This window comes from Helicoverpa zea, chromosome 6 (assembly GCF_022581195.2).
Source record: "Helicoverpa zea isolate HzStark_Cry1AcR chromosome 6, ilHelZeax1.1, whole genome shotgun sequence".
In the NCBI taxonomy this organism is placed as follows: Eukaryota; Metazoa; Arthropoda; class Insecta; order Lepidoptera; family Noctuidae; genus Helicoverpa; species Helicoverpa zea.
The window spans coordinates 1,645,681-1,656,680 of NC_061457.1; the positions used below are offsets into that span (position 1 = coordinate 1,645,681).

The 11,000-nt window shown below is 36.1% G+C and overlaps 2 protein-coding genes across 2 annotated transcripts; one reads left to right on the plus strand and one right to left on the minus strand.

Annotated features, from left to right (window-relative positions):
- Nucleotides 1-440: 440 nt before the first annotated feature.
- Nucleotides 441-6,580, minus strand: LOC124631030 (superoxide dismutase [Cu-Zn]-like). Its single transcript, XM_047165127.1, has 4 exons — nucleotides 6,315-6,580; nucleotides 5,417-5,479; nucleotides 1,290-1,514; nucleotides 441-781 (listed from the first exon to the last, which is right to left on the minus strand). Exons 1-4 carry the CDS (start codon nucleotides 6,489-6,491, stop codon nucleotides 527-529), a joined length of 720 nt encoding a protein of 239 aa, XP_047021083.1. The 5' UTR covers nucleotides 6,492-6,580; the 3' UTR covers nucleotides 441-526.
- Nucleotides 6,581-8,260: 1,680 nt separating this feature from the next.
- LOC124630898 lies at nucleotides 8,261-10,840 on the plus strand. The gene is made up of 3 exons (XM_047164940.1): nucleotides 8,261-8,266; nucleotides 8,775-8,928; nucleotides 9,882-10,840. The coding sequence occupies exons 1-3, from the start codon at nucleotides 8,261-8,263 to the stop codon at nucleotides 10,067-10,069; spliced, it is 348 nt and encodes a 115-aa protein (XP_047020896.1). The 3' UTR covers nucleotides 10,070-10,840.
- Nucleotides 10,841-11,000: the final 160 nt, after the last annotated feature.

The window sequence follows — 11,000 nt, forward strand, 5'->3', positions numbered from 1 at the left end:
GATACGCAGTAATAATCTGCTTTAGATCACTATCACTTAGTTTTTACGACAGATAACACGCCACCTAAGCATTATAGAATATGGTCACGTACCTACTTATCTATTTTAGTTAAGGGGAATAAATACATAGATTTTTAATGGACATCTCAGATCAAAGAAATAGACTTAAACATTTTTATATAGGTAGGTATGTTATTTTTAGTATTATCAATTATGACTGGGAGCAAAAATAGGACAATAAATTAGCCTAAAATTCTCTCAGCTGAACAGAAACTATAAGTCTCATAGATGTCGTCTGTTACTCTTTCATGCTCATACTGAAAACGGATTAAACGAAATTAACATTCTTTTGTAATTTCTGGGGCGAAATCACCTTAAATAGGAACAAGATTCTAAAGCGGTTCAAAAGGTTCATCACTACACCAAATAAAACATCATTATTACCACAAACAAATACATTCTTATATTAACAAACACAAAGTAAAAAAAAAATATATAAAAAAAAGAATAAAATGTCAAGCAGAAATCAGTGTAAGTATCCAATAATGCCACAAGCTATGGCGGGCCCAGACGTTCCTGTGAGGGCACTATCCTCCGTGCTCGCCCTTCCATAGTCATCTTCGCCTTTAGAAATGGCTAAAGAGCGACCGACTATGGACCGCGGGCCAGCTAAAGAGATGAGGTGATCGATAATTCTGACGGTCACTGGTCCTTCTTCTGCCTTTATGTTGCCAAGGTCGCCAACGTGACGGACGTTATCACGGGGTCCTCCGTGACGACCCTGAGGATAGAAAATAACATTTCAGTAGGTGAGTATAACTTTTATAAGATAGGTACGGTAGACTGCACATCAGTGGTAACTGTCATGCACCTTAAGTCAAAAGTAATAAGTACGATTTTTCCTACAAAACTGTTACCACTGACCTGAAGTTGACTGTACCTACACCTACATATTGAGTACCTCAAGAAAGTTAGGCTGTAAATCAAACAGGGTACGTTGTATTATTTAAAAACTTATAGCGCCATCTATCGAGACAAAATCTGAATACCCAACACAAAGTGCAAATATTTTTTAAAATAACAATTAACATTGTCAATGCCTCTGGCTCTTATTCTAATTTTATTTGGGGTCAAAGTCAACACAGCGTGTCGTTTTCCAAATCTTTTAGTTCATTCCAGCCATACCCTTCGTCTTTGACATTATCTACATAATCCAATCCATCCCATCCATTGTTCCTTTAATACCTACCCTATTAGCGATGTTGCTACTCACTCAAGACTTTACTCACATAAAAGGCGAGGAAATGTGGTCCAATCTCCTTGCAGTCATCCTTAACAGCACCAGTTTGATGCACATGAATACCATGGAGGCCAGCAGCCAGCCCTGTGATGTTGCCCTCAATGGTGACGGGCCCGTTCGGCACCACCTGCGTGAAGATCAGGTCACCTTCCACTCCTGACTCCTCGTCAGCTTGCAGGTGCACTATCGCTTGGAGTCCTGGTGATCTTTGTGGCTGAGGAGAAACAGATAGACCTTATTAATAGAGATCTGGTCTGGCTTTACAAGGTGTAAATTAAATCTAAATCTTTTCCTGAAACCTTCGACTACCTTTTGGTGAAAATGAAAATAATGTGTACCTAATGAGTTTCTTAAACACAACAACTTTGTTGATATTATGTTTTATTTTATTTATCAATTGGGATTTATAAGATTGTCACATGTTTTCTTTGCTGCCGAGAGTCTAGCATTTTTCGTATTATCACGAAGAGAAAGAAGGATTCAACTTTAAAAAGTTATGTTAGTACATTTTATATATGTTCTGTGGTATGTAGTTAAAAGATATTGTAATAAACATTTTGTAGTGTGCTAAAACACGCCGTCTTCTCGTCGCGTGACACTAATTACCGCTATGTCGAATCCGCCGACATTCCCCAAGGGCTTACTTAATTACCTACTGATGTCAATGAGGGTAAGGTTTTTACAATTATTCATAATTAAAGTTATGATATAAAATTATTATATAACTTCATCTCTTGACCTGAGTTAACAACCAGTGTCTTATTTGATGAAATAAATAAATATCATATCATATCTGTAACTTGTAGCCAAACTTAAGTTCGGCATATAGGTAACTATTTGAGGAGACCTGAACCTATTATACCTAGAGCTTTTGTGTTATCTGACATGAGGTCAGTCTTACTTACCTTGGGCTATCGGGTTACCCGGGTACCTAACTGTGTCCAGGATGTCAGATAAGCAGTCGCTCCTTGTAAAAAGCAACGCATCCGATTAGATTGGAAGAAAGTCCCAACATAGTTGGGAAAAGGCTAGGCAGATGATGATATGGTAAAGTCATTTAAGACCTCAAAACACAAACCTTACTGTACTAACTAAGAGATTTTTTCTTATTAATTTATCATTCAGAGTTACGATAGCTTTTGAGTGAACACGATGTAAACAGTCTCTGTGTGGTCCTGAAGGCTCGTATTACGATGATATAATGGTACATAATTGCTCGTTAAGGCGAGGAAGTGGTCAACAATAATTCCATAACCGGCACGCGCATCTAAGGCGCCAAAAGGGGTCGGAGCGTCTGAGCGGGGCGAGGATAACAATACGCGCGCTAGCTTATAACTAAAAGTCGTAAGCGACAAAATGGTTTTGTAATTTTAATATTTAGAAATGATAATTTAATAAAAATTCCTACTACCATTTTAAAGAGTATGTATATACTCAACTACTAAAAAAGTTAAGAGGCTTAAATCGGTCCCGTTTGCCCATAATATGTGAATCTCTTTTTAAAAAGAGGTATGTTTGATATATTTTTCTCTGTTATAAAAGTTACCTAATCATGTTTCTACAACTAACAAAATAAGGCTTATATCATGAACTTTCAGGTAACCAAGTTGTATTTTGATCCGTTTTGTATTTACTGAGAAAAATTGACATCCTTGGCGCCAAAAATTCCAATTCGTCCTCTTAACCACAGACGTGATTATATAATACCACGGTTATTACGTTTCACGGTGAATGCTCAGCAGTTTCCGAAGTTGGTTATAAACTTGTGACGGATGGATGGCATAGTTAAAACTGAACTTGAAGTAAGTACGGCTACAAGCCCGGTTCATAAAGAGATAACAATCCGATGGAAGCTTATTACAAACAAAAAAACTACTTACTACCTGTTTAGCCGTACCTAAGCAAAACGAATACTTGCTTGTTTATAGCGTTAGGCGCAATATACTTTTTTGTTCTTTAAAAATATCTACTTAGACACTGCGAAGACACACACACTTCTAGCAGGAGAAATACCGAAGTCAGCAAAGTGTTATTGTCTATTGTCTCAAAAGTCTTTTAGACTTCTAGCACTGAGGAACTTTGTAATTTCTTATTCTATATTTTTTTCTAGGTATTAGAATTTATATCAAGTTATTTTTTTGAAGAAATTCCAGTAAAAAACATGCCTAGTGGTGGTATTCACGTCTCAAAAATGGTTTAGATAAAAGATACGATCGCATTAGTAAGTTCGTGCTAGGCATAATCATGACAGGCTTTTTGCAAGCTCCATTTATGTCAGGTACTTCCTTGATATCAAATTGTTTGTAATTACCATGAATTGTTTAGTTTTTGTTAGTTAACGATGTGTTATTAATGTTATTTAATCTTTGTTTATTAAAGCTCAATGAACAGCATATGAACAGGTTGTAAATATCCAATATGGCCGACAATCGTGCTGTTGTCAGTGAAGACTGGCATTTCATGTTCTGAGGTGTTAAATAAATGAATAATGAGGATGTATGTGAGGTTCAATTAAGCACAATTATAGATAGTTCAACTCAGATTTGCGCGCGGCCCTATGTGTGCGTCGGCTTGTAAATATACAACTTTCATTCGTGTGACAGTGACGTCGTCCGAGCATGACGTGTTCTCATCGCTTTTTGTTATGGGTACAGTCGTTTACGAAAATGTCTAGTTCTTCACGGAGAAAATGTTTTAAGGAGTCAGGTAGCGTTTCAAAAAAATTAAGCAACATTCAAAGCTTTTTATTATTACATTTTACAGTTTATCATTATTTTCTCATACGGCTTTTCAAATTGACATTGACATCTAAGAAATAAATGAAGTGAAATATCTAAGATGAATTAAATACTCCTTACATATTTTCTAGCTCGGGGTACGCGGACAATAAATAAATGTGTGGACTAAGAATGTAAAAGACCTATAATTTTGTATAATAATGGAAACAAAATGTGTGGGGAATTTTAAAAAATTATATTGCTTCGCATAATGTCGACCAAAATAAGACGGAAATAATGAAACTCATAAATGAACGTTTAAGTCAAATTGATGAAGGGATATTGGGTAATACTATAGACATTTTGACATGGAGTCAGAATTTATAATTAACATTGGTGAAAGTAGCGAATCCGAAAATTCATCATTTGATTTTTCAAGTAGCAATACAGAATCATTATAAATAAATAAACTAAATTACGTAATAACTGTACTTTAAACAGCCATATACAACCCCTAAATAACTGTATTTGTACCCGACTGTACCTCTTGTCACGCACACAAAGTCACTGTATATGTACAAGGGTTACCCACACATAGGGCCGCGCGCACGACTGAGTTGAACTTACTATACTCATGTATTGATTAATTATATGTATATGGATTTATTTGTTTGTTTAAACTACTGTTTGGTTTAAAATTATTTTAATTTGTATTCCCAAACCGAGGCTTGCAGCACCTGTCAAGTCTGTGTTAGATTTGCAAATCAGGGGTTCCGTATTTTGGGTTTTTTTCTTCAACATGATGTTTAACGAACAACACCTGATGTAAGTAGGTACATTAAAAATTGACATGCAAAACTTTTGATGACCTCAGGAAGTGTGCTTTGTTTTTTGCCGAAAACATTCAGGGACAACATCCCAATTCGTCGGCCGCAAGGAAGTACCTACCATTTTAGCGGAATCACGTTTAAACGTTTATTATCTTTTTTAATTGATAAACAATTACTTATGAGTGACGTCACGATTCCTATATACTTTTTGGAATGATGTACACAAGAGCAAGTCACGTAAAACGTGTTTATGTAATATTTCATTATTTTAATATGCACGTAAATGTATAATTTTACTAATGGGGAAGTTGTGGGACCTTGAACTGTGACTGTTTTAAACAGAGGTTATTTTTTTTATAGTTTCACGAAAAAAAGTGGCTGAGTGTGAATAAGCTATATTTATGATGGAAGGTTCACTTTATCAGATTCCTTAGTGTTCCTTTATTCGCCCTTTTCGGTGTTTAGCGAATTATGATTAAAAGCAGCCCAAGTTCGAAAAGCTGTTTAATAAGAGAGTAGTTCTGAAGTACAGAATATTACGTAAGAATAATAATTTTCAAAATACTTACGATGACATATTCTATTTGTTTTTCTGCTCGATTTCCAGGCGGGAGGACTTGGTGACCGAATTCCTGAAATTGTAAAAAGCAACAATTTAGTTCCAATTCTAATTTTGGAATATTGGAAGACTGTCACGAAACGTACACACATCTAAATTGAGAACCTCCTTCTTTTTGGAAAGTCGGTTAAAAATAATTTATGACGAACTTAGCACGATAACAATACTTTATTGTCATGCATTGTACAAGAAGCTACTTATTGTGTTTTATGGTGTTGAACCCCAAAAACTAATGTCACTTCATAGGTAGCTATAAACAATATAGATTCGACATCATAGATATCTAATGTGCTTATAAGTACCAGAAGCAAGTTTTTACATAATAAACAATGCGTATTGTATTATAAAAACAGTGAATTATTTGAAAAACTGTTTTTTTTTGTCAACAGCGTTTTTATGGAGATAACTATAATGTCATCACAATTATTCGTATGATGATGGTTCCTGTGATTTCAGCATCCAAAGTCCTGGGTAAGGGAGTTATTAACTTATTTAAAAAAACTTGGAAATGATGGAAAGTGAAAGAAAGATGATAAACAACTCTAAGTATTAAGTAATTGACGCGCGTGGGGCGTGCATACTCGGAACCATCATCTGCCTATCCTCTTCCTAATTTTTTTTCTGATTTTCATGAAGCTTGCGAAGGGATTTAAAGATCCTAGATAAAACCCACTTGTATACTGTAGGTATTGAAAGAAAATAGTTCAATGCCAGAAGCGATAGTCAAAGAGAAACTCGAGTTTCATTTATCAATTCACTTGATGATTCCCGCAGGTTCACTTAAGAAAAAGTGACAAAAACGCTGCAATTAAATACTCCTATGTCTGATCCATTAAAAAAATACTCACATACAAATAAGGTTCCATGAAAACTTCGTAAATATTGCTCTGATAATCTTCGATAGCTGGTAAAGTCTTGATAAGAAGGTTACGTCCATACCCCGGTATACCTTGGATAGTCTTCCCGTTTAAAGCAGCCAGTAGCCATAAGAACTGGCCGAAAAACACATGGAGTCTTAAATTCATTTTTACCAATAACTTATTAGGGTTTTATTTATGTAAATTTTTATATAAGTATTTAGTTTTTTCGCGTGTGAACTTCTCAAGCGGTTGAGTATCAATGATTTGCCTCCTAAGGTTTTGTGCTGGAAATGATGTTCTTTTTTAGAGTTCCGTCAGTGTTTTGTAGAAAAAGGTTTCTTTAATTAGTGTTTTTTATGAAATTATTTTGAGACTAACAAAATGGGCATTGAAAGTTATTCTAATGGTGGTAAAACTGATTAACGATATTTGGTAAATTATTTTACACCTAATAGTAGGTTCCTGGAAAGTGTTCCTAATACCATTGAGGAGGTCAAGGTACTTTCAGGAATTATGCAAATCTATGCACTGTGAAATATCGAAAGCATTGCCCTTTTCAAATTCAAACAAAAGTTTTTTGTCTCATATTTTAGGAAACGAATTATTTACAACATCGTACTTAAAGCGTTCTGTTTTATTTTATTGTAAAAATATCTACTTACTTATTATACGGAACCAAATTGAAATTCGACTACCTATTGATTTCCTTAATGAATAGCTTAATTCGAAGATACGGCAAATTGTCGTTGGTGGTGTTAACCAAGGCTCTATGATTTAACCGTGTGTTAAATGATAGTTTAGCCACGGCATTGTCCCGCCGGGACGTGGGTTCGTGCTCGTATGTTGAACGCTCATTAGCCGCGAAGGTTGAACATGAATGCGGTATTAACTTGTTAATTAAAATTGTTTTAAAGTTATTTTACAATAGTTGGTTTTTATTGTCATTTTATAGTTTTTTTTCGTCATGAATGCTAAACTTGCTGTATGCGAGATATGTCTCTGGAATGATATTACAAGGATGTGATGGTAATTAATTATATCATTAATTTGTATATGTTTACGTTCCTTACTGCATGACACGTAGACTATCATTTTCTTGGTGCCTGACGGAGAATGGTCTTCGCAGTAAAGACTGCATAGTGCATACTCAGATATAGATGTAGATTATTATGAAGGACATACGTTTTTATTACAGGCGTTGAGGCAACACCTACGAAGCCATTCTTATACCGAGTTCATTTTCAGAAGAAACCTTCTTAGAAAAATACAAACAAGACCGTAGACAACAAAAAGTTTTCAACCAAAATCCATAACTGTCCACACACGACGCAAGTTGAAATAAAAAAATAAAACCTATGAGATCTCCTCAGTCAGCGTGACAACGTCAAACTTCAAGAATAATGTTTTCGGATGACGGAGGGAGGCCAGCTAAGATGAAGTTGTGATGAATCGGAACTTTGTGTTCAACCATCAACAGGTAAAGACCTAGATTGTTCAAAAGTCTGTCATCAAAGTTATGCTACTTTCTGTCGCAATCCAAAGATTAAAACATTATAACGGAGCATACGTGGCTACATTTCTAAGGATAAAGTAACTATTTTTGAGTCACATTCTTAGTCCAAAGAAAACTTTATAATTGTGAGAAGACGATTTGTACGGATATTACAGATTAAGCTTCTGGGACAATAAACCTACTGATCAGAAAATGTTTTGTGGTATTATGTCTTACGAGGCAGAGATTTTTTTAATATAATTTTACGGCGTAGGGGGTGGTTGTTCAAGAAGAACTATTATACTGATATAAAAAAAAAACATGATGGTCTCTTTAAATTTTTTGCAAAACATTTTTTGATCAGTTTTTTTCCAACAGTGGTTGAGTGGTCATTGTTTGAAAGTCGAAGCTTAACATGAGAACGAATCATTTTCTGGGATCCATGAAGGTGAGTTATTAAAGCTAACAATGAAAGATAATTGTTTATAACTACCAACTTTGAATTGCATTGGTTGAATGCAACAAGAATGATACTAAATTTTGTAGGTAATACTTTACGTTTGAGTTTATGGGCTCGGAGATCAAGTTGGCGCCGATATTTCCCACAAAGCCTTAAAAGGGTTAACAATTTTAAATAAGTCTTCAGTTTACCTGATGAATTTATGGTCTGGCTCATTCACATCAAGGAGCACGCATTAGATGCGTCAGTGGCTCGGAGCTGTTGTCTTTACTATGGGAGAGACATCACTATTTCCCCTCTCCTTCCTCGGCGACGACTACTTTCCTTCGTGAAAGTAGTCGTCGCCAAATAACTTAGCCGTTATGAACTATGACATGATTTGATCGAAGACTTTGACTAGCTAAAAGTCCCTGGTTGACTTCGGAAGGACAAAATAATTTGACGAGGTCTGTACTTTAGGGAAACCAATCTCCTGAACCTTGTGCTGTCTTACCAGGACAGGCAGAGTGCATGGTCGAGGACTGCCAGCACCCTGAACAGGTGGCTGTGGGGAGCCCTGTGCTGCGGAGTACCAGGCGTACCCTGCTACTTCTGCAACTGCTGCGAAAGACTTGACGATGGCTCAGAGAGAGAACGGCCCAGAGTTAATCGTGAGTCCCAAATAGACAGTTACGTAACCAAGTTATAACAAACATAAGTAGAAGCTCGGCAATCCGACGATGTCATCCCAATGTTCTGATTGGCTTCGTCGGATTGTCGAATTTGACGGATTACAAGGTACTCTCTTCAGCAAATTCTGGGCCTCGCCAGCAAATCCCTGTAGTTTGAACATTATGAAAGGAGAGCACCATGTAATCCTACTAATTATAGTTATCTTATGTAGTCATGTAATGAGATAGAAAGTGATGATTTGACGACAAAAAATACAGTTATGCAAGGGGCCCAGGATTCAGGAGGCTAACCAGGCAAAACTGATGATTGAAGCAGTGTCTTTAGGATCAAAGTACGTTGAGGTTTTCGAAGGAGCTTTCGTAGTTTTCATTGCAAATCGAACGGACACAGTTTTCAGTCAGTTCTTTTATATATAGGTACGATATTTTATCGCATGCAAGGAGCAGTTCATTTACGATATTATTGGTGTCATAGAAAACACTTGTTTTTATTCTTATTGTAAGCGTATAAAGTCTGATTATACACTAGCTAGTGAGTCAACTGTTATCGTGAGTTGTGCATCATTGAACTATAACATTGATAAATTGCTAACAAAAGAACTTGGCTTTATTCACGTTTTACTAAATGATTTCCTGACATTCATTCAAGATGGTTAGTTTAATCAATTCAAGGTAGGTACTCGCGTAGCCAAGATAAATATATACTTACAATTTACATGGTTTGCAAATCTACAATTCATACAATTGCTATTACCTACATAAGGTTAGGTCAGGTCGGGACTATCCCCGGTATACCTGAACATATTTTGCTGAAATTATTTTCGTCAGAGATGTTAGAAACTCAAAATATTGGGTCAATCTTGATTGAACCTCTATAGATACCCCTAAAAAGATTGCATTGATCATTACTATATCGTCCACTACTCCCACAGAGGCGACGGCAACTGCGGAGCGCGTGGCAAGGCCACATCGGCCGCACGCGCCATGCGGCCGCAAGCACACACCGGAGACACTATCAGCCGTGCGGTACGCTCTCAACCAGCTCCAAGCCGAGCCCACGTCCAAGTCCGAGCTAAAAGCCTTGCCGGAATACTCACGACATTCGCCCGAACCCTGCTGAGGGCACCCTGTGTTCAGTCATACGCAGGTAGTGACTTGTGGCGAAAGTCTTAACCCTTAATGGGGTACGTCGTATTAGCGTTACCTACGTAATTATAAGAATTTTGATTTATGCTTAGCTGTTTTGGGATCTGACAAAGTGACAACCCTTTTTTGAGCTCATTAGACCTCAAAAAGATGTTCTGTTTTTTCCGCTCTGCGCAATTATGTAGTCAGACATACCTCTAAGATTTTCTTACCGACTATGATTGAGCCTTTCTATAACTATAGGTAGTTTGAAAGCATAATTTTATCCGCCTTCCCAAAAAGAGGAGGTTTTCAATTCGGATATTTTTTTTTTTTTCAACACAGATTTGGTAACCAGAAAAGTCCCAAACAAAATAGTTGTCAATATTCTCTATCTATGTAACTTTACAAGATCATTGTATAGAATTGACTGATTCCCACAAGGTTGCTTACTAACTGTATTTACATAAGTTAATTGAGTTAATTTTATTGTAAATAAACGTATGTTTAAAAGAACTTAACAATAATTTGAAGAAATGTATCGTGAGGTGATATTTTAGTTATTTGGCAGCACGGGTACTCGATACTTTTGTCTGTTATTAACAATTTAAATAGTTAAGGACTGATATATTATAATTTGTTGGAAACCAGAAAGAAATGGAACAAGCTCAAGTGTGTCGTTTATTGTTTATTTTATACGTTAATCATTGTACAGTGTTTTATATATTTTGTATTCTTGTACTTTATTAGAAATAAAGTTTATTGTACCAGAACTATTGTTTTTTTAAGCTGCAATTTACGAGATCAACATGACATCTTTTGCTAAAACGGGGTAACTAACTTTGGTAGCTGTTTTCCATCGTACTTTGTGTAATGAAAAGAATGACTTATTGTAGTAGTACAATGTAGCTCTAACAGGTGGCGCT

What these genes read in the sequence shown, in the direction of transcription:
- LOC124631030 (XM_047165127.1), bottom strand. Translation starts at nt 6,491, where the DNA reads ATGAATTTAAGACTCCATGTGTTTTTCGGCCAGTTCTTATGGCTACTG. An exon ending in AACAAATAGAATATGTCATC is followed by an intron (nt 1,515 to 5,416) that starts GTAAGTATTTTG and finishes GTTTCTCCTCAG; the next exon opens with CCACAAAGATCACCAGGACT. An exon ending in CACATTTCCTCGCCTTTTAT is followed by an intron (nt 782 to 1,289) that starts GTGAGTAAAGTC and finishes TTCTATCCTCAG; the next exon opens with GGTCGTCACGGAGGACCCCG.
- LOC124630898 (XM_047164940.1), top strand. An exon ending in AGAACGGCCCAGAGTTAATC is followed by an intron (nt 8,929 to 9,881) that starts GTGAGTCCCAAA and finishes CTACTCCCACAG; the next exon opens with AGGCGACGGCAACTGCGGAG.